This window comes from Trichoderma breve (genome assembly GCF_028502605.1).
Source record: "Trichoderma breve strain T069 chromosome 7 map unlocalized scaffold00007, whole genome shotgun sequence".
In the NCBI taxonomy this organism is placed as follows: domain Eukaryota; kingdom Fungi; phylum Ascomycota; class Sordariomycetes; order Hypocreales; family Hypocreaceae; genus Trichoderma; species Trichoderma breve.
The window spans coordinates 1948112-1971831 of record NW_026611593.1 but is presented as its reverse complement, the minus strand read 5'-3'; the positions used below and the strand labels follow the sequence as shown (position 1 = coordinate 1971831).

At 49.5% G+C, this 23720-nt stretch overlaps 9 protein-coding genes across 9 annotated transcripts; 4 read left to right on the top strand and 5 right to left on the bottom strand.

The window, feature by feature from the left end:
- Positions 1-1262: 1262 nt before the first annotated feature.
- On the top strand, positions 1263-3450 carry T069G_10807 (glycosyl transferase family group 2 domain-containing protein; the record flags this gene model as incomplete). Its single annotated transcript, XM_056178017.1, has 3 exons — positions 1263-1847; positions 1967-2192; positions 2303-3450. The coding sequence occupies 3 exons, from the start codon at positions 1263-1265 to the stop codon at positions 3448-3450; spliced, it is 1959 nt and encodes a 652-aa protein (XP_056024307.1).
- Positions 3451-5140: 1690 nt separating this feature from the next.
- Positions 5141-6909, top strand: T069G_10806 (FKBP-type peptidyl-prolyl cis-trans isomerase domain-containing protein; the record flags this gene model as incomplete). The annotated part of the gene is made up of 4 exons (XM_056178016.1): positions 5141-5227; positions 5388-5882; positions 5980-6646; positions 6704-6909. 4 exons carry the CDS (start codon positions 5141-5143, stop codon positions 6907-6909), a joined length of 1455 nt encoding a protein of 484 aa, XP_056024306.1.
- Positions 6910-7788: 879 nt separating this feature from the next.
- Positions 7789-10550, top strand: T069G_10805 (protein kinase domain-containing protein; the record flags this gene model as incomplete). Its single annotated transcript, XM_056178015.1, has 6 exons — positions 7789-8005; positions 8062-9052; positions 9131-9717; positions 9790-9824; positions 9873-9962; positions 10002-10550. 6 exons carry the CDS (start codon positions 7789-7791, stop codon positions 10548-10550), a joined length of 2469 nt encoding a protein of 822 aa, XP_056024305.1.
- A 398-nt stretch (positions 10551-10948) lies between these two features.
- On the bottom strand, positions 10949-12631 carry T069G_10804 (endonuclease/Exonuclease/phosphatase family domain-containing protein; the record flags this gene model as incomplete). Its single annotated transcript, XM_056178014.1, has 2 exons — positions 10949-11965; positions 12182-12631. 2 exons carry the CDS (start codon positions 12629-12631, stop codon positions 10949-10951), a joined length of 1467 nt encoding a protein of 488 aa, XP_056024304.1.
- Positions 12632-13577: 946 nt separating this feature from the next.
- On the bottom strand, positions 13578-13854 carry T069G_10803 (uncharacterized protein; the record flags this gene model as incomplete). Its single annotated transcript, XM_056178013.1, has 2 exons — positions 13578-13709; positions 13774-13854. 2 exons carry the CDS (start codon positions 13852-13854, stop codon positions 13578-13580), a joined length of 213 nt encoding a protein of 70 aa, XP_056024303.1.
- A 1318-nt stretch (positions 13855-15172) lies between these two features.
- Positions 15173-15940, bottom strand: T069G_10802 (antibiotic biosynthesis monooxygenase domain-containing protein; the record flags this gene model as incomplete). The annotated part of the gene is made up of 3 exons (XM_056178012.1): positions 15173-15199; positions 15259-15311; positions 15394-15940. The coding sequence occupies 3 exons, from the start codon at positions 15938-15940 to the stop codon at positions 15173-15175; spliced, it is 627 nt and encodes a 208-aa protein (XP_056024302.1).
- Positions 15941-17543: 1603 nt separating this feature from the next.
- Positions 17544-18509, top strand: T069G_10801 (uncharacterized protein; the record flags this gene model as incomplete). Its single annotated transcript, XM_056178011.1, has 1 exon — positions 17544-18509. The coding sequence occupies one exon, from the start codon at positions 17544-17546 to the stop codon at positions 18507-18509; it is 966 nt and encodes a 321-aa protein (XP_056024301.1).
- An 813-nt stretch (positions 18510-19322) lies between these two features.
- T069G_10800 (uncharacterized protein) lies at positions 19323-19952 on the bottom strand (the record flags this gene model as incomplete). The annotated part of the gene is made up of 1 exon (XM_056178010.1): positions 19323-19952. The coding sequence occupies one exon, from the start codon at positions 19950-19952 to the stop codon at positions 19323-19325; it is 630 nt and encodes a 209-aa protein (XP_056024300.1).
- Positions 19953-21272: 1320 nt separating this feature from the next.
- T069G_10799 (KH domain-containing protein) lies at positions 21273-22839 on the bottom strand (the record flags this gene model as incomplete). The annotated part of the gene is made up of 3 exons (XM_056178009.1): positions 21273-21295; positions 21353-22226; positions 22318-22839. The coding sequence occupies 3 exons, from the start codon at positions 22837-22839 to the stop codon at positions 21273-21275; spliced, it is 1419 nt and encodes a 472-aa protein (XP_056024299.1).
- Between the last annotated feature and the right edge of the window lie 881 nt (positions 22840-23720).

The following is a 23720-nucleotide window of genomic DNA, read 5'->3' as shown; positions in this document are numbered from 1 at the left end:
AACAATGAGTATCTCCCGAGACTACTCAGACATTTTGAGACAATAAAGCCCATCTTAGGCAAGCATAGTTCATGCACAGAAAGCCTACCTAGTCCTAGCCTCACGTTAGAACGCATGTCGTCGTGATACTACAGAGTAGCGCGGCGTCTTAGTATATGCAGTCTTTAGTTCAAGTGCTCCATGTCTACTGATTAAGCCCTGCAAAAGCAATGAGTAATTTGCACATGTTTCAACGTCCATTTCTTGAGAGATACCTTTTTATTCGCATGGGCAAACGTGGATAGCTTCTTCCTTGCAGGAGGCTGTGTATCTTCATCTTCTCGCCGAGTTCTTGTCTTGATGCCTGCCTGAGCTGACGACAGACACATTCGTCCCCCCTTTACACTAACAGCTTAAGGTAGCCTTTCGTTTACTATACAGTGCCCTGCATATCTGCTACTACCGCTACTTTCTACTGGCACCTGGTGTTATCACCTCATAGCTTCAAACTTGGAACAGTGGATACTAGAGAGCCACTCCCTACTTCCACGACAAAATAAATCAAGTAGAAAAACTACCAAGTCACTTGAATCATGGGACATCTTTATTAAAATGGGTCTCGCAGCCTTGTTGCCAGTCACATCATCTGGCACATGGTGAAGTGCATGGCCAAGTTAGTACTAAAAGGGCATACTGGGACCATGAGCTCTGCCAAGAGGGTCTGGGGTTATCAACGTTTCAACGAATCCAATTACTCGCTCAAAAACACGCAGTCTCAGATCGCAGGCAATCTCCTTTCCATGCTACCTTGAGAACCCGCTAACGACTTATTGTGGGAAGAATCATGTGCATGGGACATGGCATCTCCTCCCCGGACTAGCCATCATACGTGTGAAGAGACTTGCCGTATCCTGCTCTCCGCTCTTACTGCCGGTGTTAAGGATCCATTCGCCATGTAGCTTATAATAAGGAGTTTTGATATGCGTATGGTACCATACCCGGTGCGGGTAGCTACTTTGTAGATCCAGGTTTCTGTTTCTGCCTTTGGCCGTGGGTTAAACTGGGCCCTGCTCTTGGCTCTTCGATGCCACTGTTCCTTTTCTTTTCTTGTTTTCTTTTTTTCTTTACCTCTCTCTTATCTTCTTTTCTTCTTTCTTCGTTAAGACCTGCACCTGTTGAGTGTTCTGCCTGGAAGCTTCCATTCTCGTGACGACTCTCCCGGCTTCCTCCTGCATATCGGCCTTCACCCCCTTTTCCCAGGCTGATCATCATTTGCAGACAAAATGGGTTTCCTCACGTGGTGCTCGCGATGTGCCACTGGCTTGAGCATGCTGGTCCTGATCGGCCTCTGCTACTGGGTCATATCCCGAGAATCGATGGTTGAGCAGCACGGCTTCAAGTTCGAAGGGACAAGCACCGAAGGCGAGACATACTCATCAAAGACGACCAGCATTGGAGCTGGTATCTGGACTCTCATCTTCGCATACTACTGCCTGTTGATTCACTTCATGGTTGCCATGTTTCCCATTCGAGCGTGCTGGTCCATCTGGAGTATTACGCAGTCTCTGAAGCGAGGCGTGCAGAGCAGAGCCATGGAACAGTACAAGGACGGAGGCCATCGCCGCAACAGCTCTTCATCCTCAGTGGCCAGCTCCGAGACATTGGCCTCAAGCAACATGAATGGCATATCTTCGACTGACAGCGAGCTGAGCGATTCTCAATCCGAATACTATGTTGATGGAAAGGATGTGCCTGAAAGTCCCATCATCCACGCCATCGTCATCCCCAATTACAAGGAAGAGATTGACACCCTCCGCGAGACTCTGGACGTCTTGGCCTCTCACCCCCAGGCCCAAAGCTGCTACGATGTAAGTCGAGATACGCCGTAAAAACGGCTTGATATCCCCCCTGTCGCTCCCCACGTGGAGTGGTTGCGCGACATGATTAGCGTGGGCTGGATGCTAATTGGTCATGCGGTCGAATTCAGGTTTACCTTGGTATGGAGCTCCGCGAGACTGGCGGCGAATCAAAGGCTCTGAGCCTTATCCAGCAGTTTCTCAAAAGATTTCGGTCCATCGATTATACGCTGCATCCAGGAGACATTCCCGGTGAGGCAGCCGGTAAAGGCAGTAACATGGCCTGGGCGGCTCGCAAGCTCAGCTCCAAGTATCCCATGTCGGTGCGCAAGAATGTCATTGTCACGGGTATTGATGGTAAGTTTGACGGTTCTTTCATGAGACATGTTTACAATTTTCAATGTTCTCTGTTGTCTTGATCGCCATTGCGGAAGTCATCATTGTGCTAACTATGCCTCTGCCTGTAGCTGACAGCCACCTCTCGTCACGATATTTTGCCCAAATTTCCAATATGCACATGATCCATCCGGATACAGCTTCGACCACTCTATATGCAGCTCCCATCATCTTTGACCGCAATGCTCACAACGTTACTGCTCTTGTCCGCGTCGCTGATGTTCTCTGGTGCGCTGCCGGTATGTCTGGTCTATACAAGGGCTCTGTCATTGCTCCTCCTACATCTGTGTACTCCCTACCGCTGATCCTCGTTGACCGTGTCGGCGGCTGGGACTGTGATTCCGATGCCATTGGCGAGGATTTGCACATGTTTATCAAATGCTTCTTCGCTCTGAACGGTCATCTCACATGTCGCACTGTTCTCAGCCCAGTGAGCCAAACCAATGTGACTGGAGGTGGAAAGGGAGGCTTGCGCGGTGCTTACCTGGACATCAAGGCACGATATAGCCAGGCACTCCGACACATGTGGGGTGCTCTGGACAGTGGATTCGCATTGCGCAAGGCGGCCGCGATGTGGAAGGATAGAAAGTACACTTCCAGAGCCTTCCGTCCTCTGCACCGATCTACAAGTGGCGACAATTTGGACGCCTATTTCCCCGAGTCCCAGGTTGAGGAGACATCGGAAGTGCCAGTCGATAATGGTGTATTCTCCGACATCACGAGAGACACACTCAAGGAGCCTCACTGGGAGCACATCTTCTACATGGGCCACCGTCTGTTTGAAGCACACTTTCTTCCCCTCCAGATGCTAATTCTGGTAGTCGCGTCTGCTCTGTATACATTTGTCACTGAGGGCAGCGACGACCCCAACAACTTATCATGGATCTTTTCGACTTGCAACATTCTTCGCACTATGGGTTTCATGGAGATGGCCGTCTACATCTTTCTCTACGAAAGCTACCACCGAGTTTGCGTGCGCACGCGTGAGAAGGACATGATCCAGGCTGGATTGGCTGACGGCATGTGCTTCTCCCATCGCTCATTGAAGAAGAACTTTGTCGACTATCTCCTTGTTCCTCTGGTAGCTCCTTTGTATGGTGCTATTCCTTGCGCTCAAGCCGAAATTGCGCACTTTTGGACTGCCGATTTGCAATATACCGTTAGCAAGAAGGCTCTTCGGCAGCGGGCAAAGTCTGTGACCGTGGAAGATATTGCCTGAGAGAGTTTTACGTCATTTGCTTTTGAATATTCATGTTGGTCACTTATGAGCAAGTTTTTGAAGCATAATCGTTGTGTCCCATGGACCTTTTGCGGGCAGGAGTAAGTAAGTTACATATAATGGAAAGGATACGGAAATTTTCAGCTCGATTCATGGGAGCTATTGCGAAGGATCTAATTGGAGTTTACGGGTATGGAACACCCCAAAGCGAAGAAGCATGGAGTTGGGAGCACATCTACCAGCGCACTGATGAATACACTGAAGATACATAATGGTAATATATCTAATCAGGCACTCTACATATACTCTGCGCGGGATTCAGGATTTAGTAATAGGATATAGCTATAATAAACAAATCCATCATGATGCTTTCAATTTTCCAACTACAGTGTACTGTAACTGCCAAATTGCTTCCCCCAAAAATGGGCTCTAATTTAGAGGCTGCGACTAATGCAGAGTTCCGTAAAATCCCAAGTGCGCGGAACAAGTCTTGGATTACGGAGGCGGAGCGGAGATTAGTGGGGCTTCCGAGCAGGGCGGCGAGTCGGATGCGAAAGTGGAAGCCTCAGCCAATCAATACACGACGGTGCCTGAAATGAGCGAGAAAGTATATTATCGTTATGCATATCCTCTACTGCTTTATTTAATTGGTGGCTGAGTTGCGGTTTTGATGGTGTCGTGAAGAGACGATGGAAAATTGTCGAGGTGTACTGTTATCGGGTAGGTAAGTGGTGGCTTTTTCACCTTTGTGACGGAGAACTGGCTGAGTTGTGTAGAGTATGCCCGCTGAATTGAACATATCGCCTATCTTACTAGTACAATTATCACATAGAGTTTTCATGCATCTAGAAGCACATATATGTAAGAGGGATGAGTCAAGGTACTGTACTGTATTACTGATTAAATATATGTAAGCTGAAAGGCACACTTTCAGTTTGGACTTCTAAATCATGTTGACAAGATAGCGGCCTATATGACTTATTCACTTTGGTGACAGATACATGAAACTGTAATTTCTCAGAGTTTCGTAGAGCAACCCAGAGTGTTGGCCTATCTAACGTGATGTTGCTGTTGTGAGCCAACTCTTACAAGAATTGATACAAAGCAGAGCGTTGACTAATTCCCAATCTGCTATGCCCAGATGAAGGACTATCATATATGTGACATAAACACTGTACAGAATAGGCATATTGATAATATGGATGTGAAGACCTCATTGTACACCGTAGTGCCCCGATTTCAATTGTTGTATGTTTAATGATGGCCTCAGATCTTGACTGCTGTCCATCAACTTTGATAGCTTGCTCGTAATCTGCAGGCGGTCAGAGACGGTCAATGGCGTGAGACCCACCCTCGTGCATCATTGGCTCCGCTTCGGCGGGGTCGGTTGCTGAGCCAGCGACATCCATCAACGATAACCGCCTTATCGCTTGACCCTATTGGCCTAAATTTGCCAGTGGAGACATCGTTGAATGGCTTGACGGAGAAAGAAAAAAAAAAAAAAAAGAGCAACCAGAAATTTTCTGAGCTTGTCGCCTGCCTCGCCTTTTTTTCCTCTCACGTCGTCATCTCCAAGCCTTGGGACTCGCAGAACCACATTCTCTCCGGAACTCTTTCTCTTCTACTCTGTACCAATTCTTTTGGATTTGCATCATAACCACCAATACTTAGATTTAATACTCCTGTCGCAATGGCTGCTGTTCCCGGTCCCGTCTATGGCCTCGAGGTCCCGCCTGGAGAGGTGCTGATCCCGGCCAACTTGGAGTTTCCTGCTTCTGTAAGTTGTTTCTCTCTCAACTGCTGTTGGCATTCATCTAGAGACTAGTCGGATCGAGCATACTTTGCCTTCTTTTCGGCCTAGATTCCAACGGTTGCCGATGGATGAAGCTATTGGTTTTTGCGCGGTTGATGCTAACCATCCGCGCTCCTTGTCGCAGTTCCGCATCACCATGGCCGCTTTGGATCCTACTCAGGAGCCTGAGCTCGATGATTCCAAGAACGCTCCTTCTGTCCCTCGCTCTACTCTGCGCTTGATCAAGCGCGCTTTCCCCGGCCTTGACGAGGATGAGGATGATGAGCTCGACGAGGAGTACATGAGCGCCCTTCTCGGCAACTCTGACGACGAGGATGAGGAGGCCAATGGTGGCCCCAGCGACCCTGCCAAGGCTAAGAAGCAGAAGCAGGCTGCCGCCATCAAGAAGCTTCTCGAGGCCACCAACGGTGAGGACTCTGAGGATGAGGAGATGGAGGATGCCGAGATCAACGGTGCCAAGTCTAAGAAGGGCAAGAAGAGCAACGCCAATGCTAAGGGCAAGGGCAAGGCTATCGAGGAGGAAGAGGAAGATGACGAGGAGGAAGAGGATGATGAGGACGACGACAGCGAGGGAGGTGACCTCGAGAACTTCGTTCTCTGCACCCTCGACACTGAGCGAGTAAGCCTCACTACACCATCAGAGTTTTCTGAAAGTTTCTTTCAGAGCAAGACTCACATGTCCAAAACCTATGCGATATACTAACACCTCGATTTAGAACTACCAGCAGCCCCTTGACATCACTGTCAACCAAGGCGAGAAGGTCTTCTTCGTTGTCTCCGGAACACACACCGTTTACCTGACCGGTAACTACATCATGGATGATGAGGATGACGAGGACCAGGATGGCGAGGATGACTACGACCTGTCCCCCGATGAGCTGGAATATGCCATGGGTGAGGAGGACAGCGAAGAGGAGAGCGATGATCTTGACGATCTCGAGGATCCTCGCATTACCGAGGTCGACTCCGATGAGGAGGAGGTCCCCAAGCTGGTTCCCACAGACAGCAAGAAGGGCAAGAACAAGCGCGCTGCTGCTGAGGTTGAGGGCCTTGACGAGCTCATCTCCAAGGCTGCCGATTCCAAGCTCTCCAAGAAGCAGCAGAAGAAGCTCAAGAACAACAAGGGTGAGGCTGTGGCCGCTGAGGAGAAGGAGGAGAAGAAGGACGCAAAGAAGGTCCAGTTCGCCAAGAACCTGGAGCAAGGCCCTACCGGCTCCACCGCTGAGAAGGCTAAGCAGACCGGCAAGGCGTCTCTTGGTGTCAAGAATGTCCAGGGCGTCACCGTTGATGACCGCACCATTGGCAAGGGCCGCACTGTCAAGAATGGCGACACTGTTGGCGTCCGATACATTGGCAAGCTCCAGAATGGACAGCAATTCGATGGTAAGTTTAACTCATGACTCTTTGTTTACGCAGTGACTAACTTTGGATGAACTATAGCCAACAAGAAGGGCAAGCCCTTTTCTTTCAAGATCGGCAAGGGCCAGGTCATCAAGGGCTGGGACGTTGGTATTGTCGGCATGGCCATCGGCGGTGAACGCCGACTGACGATTCCTGCTCACCTCGCCTACGGCTCCAAGAGCCTCCCCGGCATTCCCGCCAACAGCCAGCTGACCTTTGACGTCAAGCTGCTCGAGATCAAATAAATCAAAAGTCAATGTAAACTTGGGACTGGCGTTGGATGACTTCCGTGGTTGCGTGTACTAATTCTTTACCCCTACCCTCTGGACGACGTGGAATCTGGGCATGGTTCATTCTGTTTTTCTTGTTTCCTTTTGACATGTTGACCTCTGACGAGGAGTCTGAGGTCCTGCTGTATGCAAAGACCTGCAGCTCTGCCATGGCATATAGTGCCATGCGGCATTCGGGTGCGGCATACAAATCGGGGTTTGGGATTCTCAAAGGCGAGGAGCCGGAATTGTTTGAGCTTCAGCGTTACAAGCCGAGCACTCCTTTGGTCTCTCCTATGTACAATGTCGCCGCTGTTGATAAAAATTTGGGTGCTTAGGGATTTGAAATGGGCGATTTTAGACGTCTATAAAACGAAATGAAAATATTGTTCTCATATAAACACTGCGTGTGCTGTAGAAGTTGATGAAGTAGCACCCACTATATCTACTAAACTCAGCACTGGACATATGTGGCATGGATCAATGTTAAAGTGTTGGATAACACACCTGAAGGTGTTTGGATAGCTACTCCCTCAATGCCGCTCTGCTTGGAAAAGAGTGATCGGGCGGTGTGTCCAAAACTGGAAGCAGTGCTCGATGAACGACGTCATGCCTATTTACCCTCTCTTCTTCTCCCCAATATCGTCATCTGCTCTGTTTCTCTCCCTCTCCACTTGTTCACCAGGTCGATTCCATACTTTTGACGTGGTCATTCATTCATTCATAACTATCAACTATCGAAGAAAAATACTAAAAAAAATCATCATCTCTATCGTCATACCCTGTCCCTTTCTTTCCGTTCAGCTGCCGGATCCTGTGGCTGTCGCCCGTTTTCGTCCATATTCCTGGCACAGAATGCTGCCGCAGCATCACGATGCAAGACGGAATCATCCTGCACTGGATCCTCCCCCCAACGGAGCCAATGAATCTCATATTCCCTCTTTTCGGCCTCCATTTAGCGGAGGAGAAGGTCTCGCAGGATCTGACCTTTTGAGACTTCATCGAAAACACTCGAAGCAGTGGACTGATAAATTTCGCAAGGCCATCGGAGTCAAGGGGAGAAATGACCATAGTAGTTCAATCCTGCATTTATAGCTTGAGAGATTGGACAGTGCTGATAATTGGCAGGCTCGCAAGGTTCTGCTTTTCTTGACTGGTCTCTAAGCGAAGGACTAAGATCCTTGAACTTGAACAAGGGGAAAAATCCCGCCGTCGGTGTTTCGAGCAATGGTGCTACGGTGCTACGGAAAGCGAGAAAGCCACCAGCGACAAAGGGGTTCATGAGAAAGATACGATCAAACGATGCCAAGATCTCACCAAGCTCTACTGTTGTGGTTTCCGACACCTCTCTGCAGCAGCATCAATCGTTCCAAGATCTCACCAGTGTTACCGAATCAGATGACTCGAGCGAGCAGGATGATATATGGTCATCCACTCACAGCAGTAGACTGGCAAGCCCAGATGATAATCTGACAGGGAAGACATCAATCGACTCTCGTATCTCTGGCTCACCCTCAGCAAAAGGAAGCCCAAGGAGGAAATTGAGTCGTCGCAGTCGCTGGACCAGATCCAGCCCAGAAGGCGCAGGGCTGGGAACCATCGAAGAAACGGCGACGGACAAACCGAAGCCAACCATTCTGACAGTGGAAAAAGCTGCTGCTGCCAAGATATATCTCGAGACTCACTTTAATGAGCTCTGCGGTGAATCACAGCGCCGCTTGATCAGATGCCAGGAATTTGCAGAGCGGCAATTCAAAGAAGGTCTTCTTTATGGCTCCAATCTCGCCTCTGGAAATAGTGCCGTTGACTACAGCACCTTCTTTTACTCGGAAAGCTGTCGACTGAGAGACATACGGGCGTTGAAATCCAAATGCACGCTCCAAGCTAAACAACAAAACGTAAGCCCCTTTGTGTCCAAGTATGAGCCGCTCAAGGTATTGGGCAAAGGCAGCTTTGGAGTTGTCAGGCTAGTACGTGAGAAATCAGCCTCACCGTATAATTTCTCAAATCAAATCTATGCGATGAAAGTCATACGAAAGTCCGATATGCTTCGAAGCAGCCAAGAAGGTCATCTGCGCGCCGAGAGAGATTTTCTCGTTTCTTGCGAAGGATCCACCTGGTAATGACACTCTTTATTTCCTTCTACTTCTCTCATTATACACGTGTTGTCCAGCTAACATGTCATCTTTTCACACAGGGTGGTCCCGCTGATTGCAAGTTTCGAAGACATGTCAAATCTATATCTTGTGATGGAGTACATGCCAGGTGGCGACTTTCTGGGGCTGCTGATTCGAGAGAACATACTGCACGAGGCTGTAGCATGTTTCTACATTGCTGAAATGATTCTGGCCGTTGAAGAGACCCATCGCCTTGGGTTTATCCATCGTGATATCAAGCCTGACAACTTTCTCATCTCTAGCTCGGGGCATCTTAAAATCTCCGATTTTGGGCTTGCGTTTGATGGAAAGTGGCCTCATGACGCGTCATATTACAATTACCATCGATACGCACTGCTTCGGAAACTCAACCTTGATGCTCAAGGCGATGAAAAAGACCAGGAAGGTTGCAAAAGCGTTCAGTCGCAGGTCGAGAAAGCTCAAGCCCTGGCCGCTGAATTCGGGCGGCATGACGAGCGGAACCTAGGAAGTGATCCCGATCTCGCTGCTATCCTGGGGTGGAGGAACACGCGGAGCAATCGTACGAGAGCCAACTCTGTCGTGGGCACAAGTCAATACATGGCCCCCGAGGTGATTCAAGCACAAAACTTCCAGACCTACTACGACGGTAGATGTGACTAGTAGAGCATCGGCATCATTCTGTACGAGTGTCTCTATGGCCACACGCCTTTTCTTTCAGACGAAGGCAGAAAGCCTACAAAGCAAAATATCTTGGTAAGTGTGTCTATGACTATTTTCATATAGGTGCTAATGCTATCAAAGGCTCATAGAGAAAAATTTCGCTTTCCCATGAGACCCCTCGTCAGCGATAGATGCAAAGACTTAATCTACCGCCTGATTCAGGACAAAGAAGTACGACTCTGCTCCAAACGATACCAGATGCTTGATCAGCATCAACCAGGAGTAGCGGCAACAACCGGCATGTATGGTAGATACATTTTCCCCGACGATGCCGAGGATATCAAGGCGCATCGGTTCTTCAAAAGCGTGCCGTGGGATACCCTTCAAAACACAGCGCCACCCTTCGTCCCTCATATTGACAGCCTTGAAGACACTCACTATTTTGATGAATCAGAACCTCTTGATGATCGAATCGAGTCGGTGGCTGAAAAGCCTGGGCTAACAGATGAAGAAGTTCGGTTTATTTTGCGAGAGTTTAGACCGAGCATACAGAACGTGGCGATTCGGATGATTCACGCCCCATATGATTCAGGGGCTCTCCGCAGCAGGGACTTGGAGATTGACTCGGTGAGTACGTTTCTGGACGAAGAGAAGGAGCTTTTGAAAAGGTTCATGAGGGAGTACGGGCGGAGAGTACCCAAGCGACCACGAGACATTATTCTACGAGACGATAACATGAAGGGTACTGCCATGGAGGTAAGAAAGCAGAGCGCCTTTATGGGTTACGAATGGCATAGCGTGAGGAAGAAGGCATATTGAAGGACAGATTGATGAGTTAAAGCTCCTATCCTCTAACGGAACTTGGCGGGGTGGATAGGGGATGTTTTGATCAGCGAATAAAACAAACATAGGACAATTGCATAGCAGAATTAATGGATTCAGCATGATTAACTGGTATTGATTATATGATTTTGCTTGCTATTTTATCATTCGAGAAGGCTGTATAAAGGAAGCCAATATTCAGCACGAAGGTGGCTATCCAACGCCCCAGCAACTGCATAGAGTTTGAGGACCAAAACTGGATGTAAGTAATGCCGTTTATTTTCTACTACAATCATTTATTTGAGTAATAGATGCCCAGTTTTTCAACTATCTGCTATCGATTTAATTCATGGAAATGGTTCATGAAATATACCGATGTGTAGCAGAAATCACCGTTAGCCAGCCTTTGCTGCTGGCGTTTGAGCCGTATCGTCTGACGAAGCAAGCGACCTAGCCGTACGAATCTCCCACTCAAACTCCCTAAGGGCCCTAATCTCCGACCAAAAGAATAGCAGGGCAAGAAGGCCGTCCACGACTCCCGTGGCGAGGCCCAAGCTCGCGACGAGCATGAGGATGAAGGCGACGAAGTTGCGGGGGCTGAACCACACGGCGACGAGGCAGCCTATCCAGACGAGGACGGAGGCGTAGAAGTGGATGCCGCGCCAGTAGCGCTGGCGGACTTCGCGGGCCATGTATTCTTGGGTCATGGCGAGGATTTCATCGTAGTCGGAGAGGGTTAGGCTGGCGCTTTCTGGGTCGTTGGATTCTGCTGGGGGGAGGAGCTGGGCGTCTAACTCGGGGATGGGGGAAGAAGGCGAGATTTCGTGGAGTTTGAGGGTGGCTAGGGCTGCGAAATGGTCGGATAGGGAGACGTTGAGTTCGGGGTGACGCTGGGTCATTTCGACTGATGCAGAATGGACGACCCAGCCTCGAGGTTGTTGGGGATTGGCAACGTCTGGTTGGAAGGGGCCGGTGGAGGCGAAGACGTAGTCGAGGCGTTTGCCGCGAGGATCTGGACTGTCTGGGTCGACGGGGCAAGGGTCAGTCTTTAATTTCTTCTGGGCGCTCTTGGACCAGCGCCAGGTGTTGTAGAGGCCGTCGCTTGTCGACCCGTTGAATTTGAGATTGAAGCCGGCAGTGGGTACAGGAAGTCCCCTAGCCTTCTCTACGGGATCGTCAGCGGTGCCGAGAGAGCTGTCGGGGTGAAGAACACGCCAGGTATCGCGGAGGGGACTGCGGGCGGTGATGATGCGATGGCAAAGCGATCTTGGCGTCATGTTGAAGTCGCCGAGAGCGACGACGAGGCGGCCTGAGAGGGAGGCGGCGCGGAGGAGCTTGGAGATTTCCCATGCTTGGGCTGTGCGGTGGCAGAGGTAGGTGTCATTTGGTGGGCTCTCGTAAGGAGCGTGAGTCTGTGGCGGGTTAGTAGGAGAATAAGATGCTGAGGGTGAATTTCGTGTGAAGAAGTGAGTGAGATGAGCAGGATATACATGGATTGCAGAGCCCTTCTTTCCTTCTTCCCTTGCTTGAAACAGTTCGTTTACACACAACACACAGCTCATATAGACGTATGAGTTTTGGTGAAGAGTGAGGAATGAAGAGGGGAGATGGAAATGAAATGAACTCACATGAGTGTTGAAGACCTCAACTACATCATTCTTCCCCGGCCCAAACCTCACACTCGCACACGCCACGCCCTTGCCGACATACCAATCGCCTCTCCAAAACGCCGTGGGCCGTCCATTCAGCGGATACCGAAACATGGAGCTCGACTCAACCGGCCATCGACTCAAAAGCGCAAGGCCACCCCCAAAGGCACCGCTGTTGTAAAACTTGCCATAAGGGAGAATGTCAGCGGTAGCCCGGCAGATGGCGAGATAGTCGTCCCGGGTCCAGCATTCCTGAAGACAGACAATGTCCGGCGGGGGGTCGAGGAGGGCCAACTGGCGGCCGATTTCAGCGAGGCGCGGAGTGCGCAGATCAGAGATGAAGAGCAGGCCCCAGCAGTTGAGGGTGAGGAGCCGGATTTGCGTGACAGGCTGGCTGGTGGCCTGCGAGGCTGAAGAAGGTTCGTCCATGTCCTTAGTATTGCGTTGCGTCGTCACAAGGCTGATGGAGTGTGTTTCTGTGTGGGGAGAGAGAATGGGGGCCCAATTGAGCTGGAATTGTGGTGTTGTTAAACTCGGTGAAGTGGGATGTTGATTGGAAATGGATTGGCAAGGATTTTCGTGTGTCAGCTGAGTGAGTTCATGATGTTTGATGAGCCGGCACAGTAGGATGAAGATGATGAGTGTGGTGAAGATGGTATGTTTATCGGGCCGCCGTTGGATGTTGACGTACCTAGGTACATTAGGTAGCTGAGACTACCCTGTAATAGTGGGCTGCGCTGAACTAGGGAGTACATGTACCTACTGGGTAGCTGTCCAGCGCCTCAGCAATTGCGTGGAATCAGGGTATCGAAACTGGATGTAAGGGAAAGCCGTTGATTTATGTGTTGCTGTAATTCATCTACATAAGAATATCATGGAGCTGCGCCAAGATCACTGAATAATATTAAAGGTCAAGATCAAGCCAGGCGTATTGTCTGCAATGCACGTACGGCCAACATGTTTCCCCACTTGAAGCTCTCGGGCTAAGCTCTCTCTAGAGTCTAAATAGGAGTTTAGCTCCTGACACTTTTACAACAGTATTATTAAAAGGAAACTAAATATAGAGTGGGATATAATAGTAATAGCAGTAGAGCTAACTTATACTAAGAAGAAGATATACATGAATCAATATATCTTAAGAGGGTTCTTATGTAAAATAACACCTTTGGTTTTACAGTGTTGTACGTTTCAGATTTAAGGCTTCATGAAATTATACTAGTACTTGTATACTACTATATAAGAAACCTAAATTCATGTTTTTGTTTTGCCTTACACAGAGAGCAGAGACCAGTTGCAGCTTGCCCAGAGGTCACGTTTCCATACGCAATCATTAATAATGGAAGCAAATTATCCCAACTTCATTCCATAATGCCGTTTAATCGCAGGTAGCGGTATCGCAGAATCCCTCTCCAGCGAAGCAAGCGGGGTCGCTGGGCTCAACACATGCGCCAATACCACCAGTTCCGGGGCTGGCAGCAAAGAAGCAGACTTCATCACCAGGGCAGTCCTATACAATGGTTAATTATACAGTTATAATAAGCAGAATTGAGTAAAATAGTCAAGACTCATACATTGCAGTCGCGGCACTGTTGTCCAAGAACAGTGGTGGCCATGATGGCAGTGAGAGTAAGGACAGAGGCAAAGACCTTCATGTTGTCGGTTCGTCGGTAGTAGGAGTTGAAGAGAAGAGTGTTTGTTTTGATAGTTGATGGTGATGTCTTTTAATTGTAATGTTCAAGGGGATCAAGAAGAGTATTTATAAGTTTGTCAATTTAGTATATTATCATAACTATTGTAAATATAATAGCATTACTGGACGACCGGACAAACATACTACACCGCTACTCGTTACTTCGGAATCCTATTTCGAGTTCGGAACATCGGCCTATTTCCGGAGGATACAATAAGCAATACGATGCAGTGAAGCAGTAAGACAAACTATACATAGGTAGGTGACCGATGTAACCTGTTGACGTACAATGTACACGACTTAACCTTGATGCTAAAAAAACACGAGATGTATAATGTACAGCTTGACTTTTATGACTGCGTTGCCATTCGAGGTTGAAATTAAGCCGCTTTTACGTCCATGTTATGTTCTGTTATACCGTAGCGCCAACAGGGCAAAAGGTTAAGCCAATCATCGCATTTGTAGCAATGACTGTGTCAGACTCAACTGCTTATAAGGGAATGTAGTATTGCGATGGATCGGATCGTAACAGTCTCTCGTCAGCCTTATGCTAAATCTAGTAGCTGCCTTGGCAGTTCTCCAGTCTTTAATAATACCATGCAAACCACTTGTCAAGTCGGGGTTTCTTTATTACACCTATTATACTAGACTTCTTAATAAACTTAGTCTTTTAGAGCCCGGCTTCTTTAGAGTTGGGTAGTTTAACAGGGAAGACTTGCCGATCAACCGTAAACCACCCCCACTTGCAGGGTTCAGGCTGTTGACAACAGTCACCTCTATACAATACAAGTATCAGACAAAACACATCTTCACACGTCAACTGGAGGAAAAATTCTCGCTCTGACGCCCCGTGCGGATGAAGATGACAGTCATGTCGTGGCTTGTCTCTACATAATATTTCTTGTCTTACCAATCTATAACCGCTTTGAGTGAACTACTAAACGGCTATATTTCTACCTGTTAATACATGTATGTAGCTACATTTTCTCTGATGTACTGTATTAGCGGTGTTAACACGACCTGGAACAGTACAATGTCTCTCAAAACGCCTACAAGAACAGTCTTTCGGTTTGAAAAGTGTGTCCAAAGATGCGGCCCAGCAATATGACATATTATATACTAATCTAAGTACCGCACGAGGACATTGGCAATTTTTCATTCGCTTCGTAGAGGCGGTGAATGCCCGCAAAACTAGAGGTCATTGTGTATTTATCCGTTCAGGCCACGGAGTACAGCTACCAGGTATCTAGCCGAATGGGAATATCTCGTCATGGGTGGTTTCATAGCTTCTGAAGGTTTACGTGGAACTGCAAATGCAAAGTCAGCGCGGCCTTGACGCCTGATTAAAAGAAAAGCTAGTCTCTACCAGTTCAACAGATTTGCGGCCTGATCTGATGTAGTGGATGTGCTTGTCAATCACTGTCATTCTTGCGTCAGTACAGTCCATTCGCCATCCATCTCAAACGGAGATAATAAGAGGATTGACGATGATGAAGCATACCTTTGCCCTCGCCTCTCTGAGCCTGGTGATCAGCTAGTGAGGCCCAGCCCAGCAACAAAATGGCAATCTTAGGTTCCGGCTGCTCAACGCCGACATAATTCACGGGCGTGAGCTCTCCACTGATGCCGCCACCCATGCCGGGCAGCTTTGCGTCAGAAATAGACTTGAGGAAAGGATCGAGTCGGGCATCAAGATAGTCATCGTCAGCGCCATAGCTAAAGAGGAACTCGGTGCATGGGGCCTCGAGAGGGATGGCAGCGTCGCCGTGGACAGCAGCGCAGGTTAACACCGTAAAGGTTGCCAGCGGGGCGACGTAAGAGGCAGCCCAGTCAGCGAATCCGGGGCTGGAGTGGAAGTCGTCGAGAGCAGCCTGAGAGGTCCAGCGGGCGACCCACGTGTATTTGGTGGGATTCTCGAGTTGAGGCCCGAAATAGAAGGCGATGACGCCGGGGGTTGAAGCGAGAGTTTTGAGGTCGTTGAGCAGGGATTGCGGGGGCGAAGAGCCTTCTTTGAGGGTGATTGTTGAGAATTCGAGGAGCTCAGACATGGTTGTGATAATGATATGAAATGCGAAGAGTTGTTTATGTAAATGTTAAATGATGGGAGTTGAGTTGTAAGAGATGTGATGTTAGTTGCTGAGGTTAATGTAGAACCACCACTTGTCTATATATAGTCGAAAGTTAGTTGAGAATCACATCATCTTCTGTTGATAAGCAACAACACCGACCGTCCGAAACCGACCATCCGACACCGACCGTCCGACAATTGCTGCATCCCGCAGCAACTTGAAGTTGTCATTTCGAGTTGATTGTTAATACAACATATTTTACTATATTCATCTATAGGCACGTTGTTCTACGTGAGATGTGCTATACGATCTGAACGCCCGCAAAGCCCGAAATGACCGCAAGCGCACCTATTCTTCAGGCTATTTCCCGAAAAACTTGCCCATTTGGGAAATCTCATTTCTAAGCAAATCACCGCTATCAGCCGACCGAGGGACGTTACGGGGCACAATTGCTGGCCCGAAGCAAAATGAATAGGAGATAGCAGGATGTCAGTGTTAGTTGAAGAACAAGGGCGTAGTTTCGACAAGTTGTTTGTAAGTCATTGTATTAGAAATGCAGTCATGTCGTGTAAGAGCACCGCTAACAAGGGATTGCGAGCTTAGTGGACCAATGGATTGGCACATGCTTGCGGGCGGATGTTCTTCTGACGGGCATTGTGTGGCCTCCATTTAATGTTCTTTCGAGTGAACAAGACAAGAGGGTCATTTGAGAGCTGTGTTGCTGATGAGGTGTGGTTGATTTTCCTGTATTGTCTTTGTTACTGTACAGTCGTGGCAAAGAACTGCCCCGGACCATTAACTATATCGCCACATCAACGGCTGACGAGAACGAGTTTTATACACGAAGAAGTGTTGCACTGCCGAGGGCAACGCTGTGAAGGATCGTCATTCATAGAGAGACCACAAAGAATATGAGGTTGGGACCCGGCCATGGTATCGCAGGAGGGCAAGCCTCCCAAGCTGATGCCCCGATGAAGGGACCTTTCAGGGTCTCACAACTAGAAAGAAGGAGCTCCTACAATCAAACAAACCTGGGTCACTCGAGAGTATGTGGAACATCTGGACTGACCTTACACGAAGATACTCTGAGGATATCCAAGTCCCGTACGGCTCATCCGAGGCCCCTCTCATGAAGAGCCTCTTGCAAATGGGCAGCTCTCAGAGGCAGAGACTTATTCCGACTCAGATGGAGCCACATTTTGAAGAGAGCCTCAGGACAGGGTATGCCAGCTGCCAGGCCTGGAGAGAGGTTGTGAGCCGCCAGCTGGCGAGAACAAACGGAGTTGAGAAAAATCAGCACTTCAGATTTATGTGGCTACACCAGGCAATTTACAATATCCCTTCTTTCGTGCTTCTCTGCTCGCCCACCTGCCAACAGCCCCGAGGCTGAGCATAAATTCTCGCTTCTCTCCCCGCTCGGGAGAGCTTCATTCTTCTTCCTTCTTCCACCTCCTCATCTCGCCATCTCGAGATCATCCACGTTGGCATTCATTTTCTCTGCTTATCCCTCCCGGACCACAAATCTCTTACCGCTTCTAAAGCGACCACCACGCGGCCAGCAACTGAGCAAGACAAGCCTGACATGGATCCCGAATCGGAGCATGCTGCAAGAGTAGCTCTAGCTGGCAACAGCACGTTGAATGATATCATCCCGCACTGGGAACGGAGCATGACCCTGAACCCCAAAGATCCCTTGGAGCAAGCATCCACCGTACAGCAAACAGACTACCCAAAGTATGAGAAGATGATACAGCACTGGGAAAACTTTTTGCATGCCAACCCGCCGCCCCAGGTCCATCTCTATTGGAAAGAGGGACTGGCAGAGGCAAAGCAGAGGTTTACGCTGGGCCCGAAGCCGACAAAGGAGTTGAAGCAGCTGGTGGAGAAAGCCACGAGGGCCACCGAGCAAGATCTACTCTTGATAAAGTGGTTCTCTATAGCTTCTCTAACGGACTCCGTCCTGAAGTATGACATGTGCGTGACAGTTCCACGGGTCTTGGCTCAACTGATGGGCATGGGACCCCCTCAGGACGACGAGTTTTCGGAATTGCACCCCGAACAAGGCGAACTTTGGGAAGGCTACTTTGCCCCCAAGATCCGTCAACAATGGCCCGCCTCTATGAGCCTGATATACGCCAGCAAACTCATCACCAACTTCTGGGATGTGGACCTGGAGGACTTTAATTCTATCGCGGATATGCACCTGAGGGCTAAGGTCTGGTATCAGAAGATGGAGGAGTCATTGAATACGGATCATTACGCCGACTGGATGAAGGCGTGGAAGGAGGAGTTCCCGGAGGTGGCAGATGGATTCGAGGAAGAAGATGCACTCAGAGCGTCAAAGGTTAAGGCTGAGGTTAAGGCCAGGAAGGAGGCATGGAGAGCTAGAATGTCCGTATATAAAGGAGAGGGCGAGGCAGCTAACCGAGAGGAGGCTGGACAAGAGGTTTTTGCCCTTCATGCCCCCCCTGACATGGTACCGGAGGAGCCGCTTGGGGGAATGGAGCCATCCGATGCGGGCTGGGAGGACGTAATGAACATGGCTTAACGAGACCCTATATTGGTTAGTGGAGGGGGCGTCATATTGAAGGATAGGATGCTGGGATCTCTCTGGGATATCTATGGGTGCTGGGCCTACTTGGGGAGTCTCGGGGAAGGCTGGTATAAATCTGAATGTCACTGCTTGGAATACGGCTTGGGGGGAGGCATGAGTGATATGGCAGCATCGGTTTCTTATTTTCTGGGCCAGATATGAGCCTATTGCAGGATTGCTTTCTTCGTCTCTGCTGGACCAGGCATGAGCCGTGGTATATAGTCATATTGTTTGGGGGGAGGACCGATCAATCAACTTATCATCTGCTTGCCGACCCTGCTTCTAATGAACTCTTTGTTGGTGCCCTCTTTTCTCAATCTTCTCAATGGACAAAGACTACAGGCCCAGCCTGTTGTTGTCTAGCTACGTGATACTAGCAATAGCAGCAGACACTCAGAGAACTGGCATCTACCTCAGCAGATAGCACTACCAGCAGGCACCTTGGGGTGCTGAAGAGAAGTATGTTGAAGGAATACGCTCAAGATACGAGGAAATGAAGAAAATGATAAGAATCAATTTGTGCTTGAGAAGTTGTCGAGCACCAAAGAAACTAATATTCTTCTAGCAGAAGGTTACCCCAAGCATCAACTGTAGCTAGTAAGTCGCGGTCCAAACAATATGGCCCCCAAGCGAAGTCTAGAAATAACCATCCCCTTTCCTTCAGCCCTCCCATATATCATAACTGCAGAAAAAATAGAAAAATGTCTCCTACTGAGCCCAGATGCATTGTACCTCCTAGCTCCACAGTCAATTGTCCTGCTCCTCCATTCAATCATAAAACTCCTGGTCCAATGCAGCGCGTCGTTCATTGGTAGGATACGCTTCCAATAATTCAGGGAATTGAATCGCCCATTCTTGGTTCCATGGTTGATACTTTTGCTTCAGGTAGGCCTTGAACTTCCTAAACTGAATCTTCACTGCGTCCTCGAGAAATTCATATCCCCAGGAACGTTCTCCCATAAACAGCATCCGCAAAATAGAGGTAACCGTCTCCCAAATTGAGCCCATTTCTCGCGTGGAGGCTAGAGGAGTGTAATAATTGTCCCAGACGTTCCTCATCGGAGTTTCTGGCTCTTTCATGCCCAGGAGACGCCCAAAAGCCATGGGCATGTTCTGCTCTACGTCCTCTTTTTTGATGAGGGTGGGCCATTTCGACACTTCTTCTGGGAGCTTCTGGTCCAAAAATCGGAGGTCGAAACTTTCACTATCGAGGGCTTTGGTGACAAGGCGCTGTATCTCAGAGAGCGAGCGTTTTCCTTCAGGTAGAGCGCTTGCGGCTTCTAGAGTTTCGTGCCACGACACATGCATTTCGTGTGCCATGGTCTTCCAGAAGGCCATGAGCTCTTCGAACTTCTCGTAGTCTGGCTCCATTGCGTCTTCTTTCATTTCGTCCGCCATGGTAAATCTCTGCCACGCTCGCGAGGTGGTGATATCGATTTCAAATGCTGACTCGTAGCGGAGGCTGCTTTGATGAGGAGAGGAGGAGACAAGGTAGAAGCAAGTTGGCGTGGTACAAGCCAGTGGCTGAATAAAAATGAGGTGAAGTGGGATGGAGAGGAAAGAGAAGAAGAAGAGAGAAAGAGGAGCACGGGAGAAGAGAAGAGAAGAGGGCTTAAATAGGCGCGGCGGTCAGGCATCCAGCTGGCGGCTGGCAGCCGGCAGTTGGCAACCAACTGTTGAGAGATTGATGAGATACTCAGGGTTTACAGTGTCAAAGTGTCAATGCGGGTGACCTCAGCTCACCTCAAAGGCTTTAGGGAAGAGATGTGTTGACTCCCTCGAAGGCTGACCTCGCGATGACCGGTCTTGCTTCTCTGCCTCAACACGACGGTGCAGAGACTCTACTCGTCATAGAGCCCAAACTTGACTGCAGAAACCGGATGTGAAAGAAAACTGTTTATTTACTGGATAGACATTCCCTTGCAAAGCCATCCAGAATGAGAGGCTTCCCATCAAATGGATACTTGCTAGTCGCTGCTTGAACATATACACGTAGAAGGTGGCTATCCAACTTCCCACCATAGATATCCCAAGCCACATAGCACAACGTACATAAACATTTCCTCTGCATCTCGTTACGATATCTAACCTCTCGTCGCCAGGACATAAGAAAACAAATTCATGGTACTAGTGTGTTATTTGACTCCAAAGAAAAGAGGAACAGAAAAGCCAAGGAAAGCAAACGGAAAATACAAGAGAAGCAGAGAGAAATCATTGCATATTATAGAACATCTGTACTTTTTTTGCAATCCCGTGGCATCATGTCAAATGATGGCCCATCTCCTTATAAAAAGCCAGTTTCGCAGACTCCCATTTCTGATAAAAATCAAATAACGTCAAACCTGCCCTCGAACCGTCAACTATCCCATTGAGCTCCATTCTAGTCTTCATCACTATCTGCCCCCGACTTCTTCCACCCCCAGATCAGTCCCAGTCACAGTAAACATCCCGTTTCTAGACTGCTAAAGAAATGGTTGAAAACTAGAAAAATCAAAAAAAAAAAAAAGGAAAAGGAAAAAAAGAAAACCGAGTATCTGTAGCTGCCATGATCATATAGCCTCTCATTGATTCCTTATCAACACGTTACAAAGTGCATCCAGCCCGGCCCAGATCCCTTGCCTCATCGTCGTCAGCTTCATCACTACGTTGGCCTTCCCATTGCTCGCCTGTATTACAAGGCGCAGCAACCTCGTCGTCCTCGTCGCCCGCTGCAAGTGGTTAAATTCGGTGTTTTTCCGATTCTGTCGCTCGCTACTGGTTAGAAGCTTAGGCTCCCGTGGATCGGTTTTGCGTCTCACCAAGTCGAGAGTACAGCATGTAGAGGGCCATGCGGTTGCACTCCTCCGTTCCCGTAATCGTTACTAGCCGCTCGTTGCTGTTGTCCTGGGGCTCGTTAATCTTAATCACGCTGCCGCTCATCTGTCGTATCTCATTGATCTTCTGGCCTCCCTTGCCGATGATGGCGCCGACCATGTCGTTGGGAATGTAGATTTGCTGGGTAATCGGTCCTCCAGGCATGCCGGCGTGCATGGGCTGGCCCTGGGGGGCTCCGTGCGCCTGGGGGCCGGTATGGGGTGCCATGTGAGGCTGTACGTGAGGCGCGGCCGCTCCATAGGCGGCAGGCTGGCCCGCTCCGTACTGCATGGGAATCGCCGGGGTGCCGTGAGGAGCACCGTGAGGGTACGGTTGGGGGTAGGGCGCGGGTGGCATGTGATGAGGCCGGCGCTCTTGATGCCGGCCGTAGTTCTCTGCTCGTCCGTAGTGCCCTGATGCAGGCTGTGGGCTGTAGGGGACAACTTGCATACCGCCGGGGATGGATCCCACGGGAGCGCCGCTTCTGGTCGCATATGCAGACGCGGCCGGTCCACCGAATCGCTCATTGAGCTGCTCAAGCAGAGTGCTGCCGACATAGTAAGTGGCAATGTGTACTGCGTCGGCAACGCCCATCACAACGAGGGAGCGCTCGCTCGACATGGGGAGGCACGAGTCTGAGGCATTCAGCCGGGCGCCCGACGCTTCCTGGATTTCCCGGATACGAGAACCGCCCTTGCCAATAATAGAACCGATCAGGATATGGGGAATCAGAAGACGGAGGGGATATGTCTTGGAAGAGGCAGTAGATGCCTCGTTGAGCGGCTCATTGTTCAATGTTCGTATAATCAAACCAAAAGCCTGTTAAAGGAGAAAGAGAAGAAAGAGAACGGAATGTTAGTCCAACAGCTTACAGGAAAGTTCACGAGGGGGAAAGGGGATCTATTCCTACCTTGGCAACTGCATCGACGATGCCACTGACGGTCAAGATGCGCTCGACAGCTCCCTTTTGATAGTCGCTGACGGTGCACTTGGCGTTGGACATTTTCCGAATGTTAGATACGTTCTCACCACCCTTGCCAATGATGGTGGCAGCCTCCGGACTAGAGATGACTGCTCGAATATGGATCCACGAGCTCTCGTCATGAGCGGCAGCCGAAGCAGCCACAGCAGATGAAGCCTCCGTTGATATCGCTACAGTAGGAGTGGCCTTGGCAGTGGTGCCGGCATCGGTTGCAGGGGCCGAGTCCTCAGTTGCGGCGACGCCGTTGGCGCTTTCTTCGCCATTCTCCTCTGCAGTCTCGACGGGTAGCTCAGGTGCGAGATCCAGCTTTTCCGTCTCTTCGTCATTCTTGGATGTCTTGTCCAGGGCGGGTCGCTTGGCCTCAGGCTGGTCGGTGGCTCGGGAGGGCGAGGAGGCCTCTTCGAGAGGGCGCTTGGCCGATTGAGTAGGTTGTGGGGGTGAGGCAGACATTGTGATTTGCGTTGGGTTGAGTTTTATGTCGTTTGCAAAAGGAACAGTGTGGTTCACAAAAATTGGAACGAATTAAGTATCGTCTAATTGGCGATGACCAAAGATCTTGTGTCTTCTCGTCGCTCTTTTTTTATTTTTTTCCTTGTTTCGATTGTTTATATCTACACTCAGGGGGTTTTCGAAGGAAAACGTGCTGGTGTAGTGGCTGGAATCGGTGATGATAAGGATCGGCTTTCTCGTGTGTGTAGGATTCGTGATGTGACTTTGGTGGTGTCGCAAAAGGGCGCTGCCCAGGCTGTGTGTAGCGGAATAGATAGTGGGAGGAGTTGTGTTCTCAAAGGGTGCAACTCTCTTCTTCCGCGTCTAGATGATCCAGAACTTTGGCAAAAAAAGGTGTCGGACTGCTAGGGATCTTCGGTGAACGTCCAAATGGTGAACGGGAAGAAAGGGCGATGATGAAAACTGAGTGGCTGATGACAAAGTGGTGGTGATGGAGAGGATGGTGCAGCGATGTATCGTTACTGGGACAGGTGTCTCGAAAGCAGAGAATGAAGAGACAATGCGCTCAGCTCAAACCTTGATTTCCTTCTTGGCAAGACCTTGTGAGTTCCCGTAACTGGCGCTCAACGCAAGAACCAACCAGCACCTCGCGCGTTTAAAGTTAGTGATCGATCGACGGCCCGTCTCTCGATTGTGGAGGAGTCGCCTCGACGATTGCAATGGATTGCACGTGGTTCGCTAACGTGACGGCTTCCGATGAAAGGGACAGGCTAACAAAGCGGAAAGAAAAGAGACCAAAGCTGCTTTTCCGGCCAGCAACCCCAGGCAAGGCTACAGGTAGCTAGAACACGCGGACAAGCACACGTGGAGGTGACCTAGAA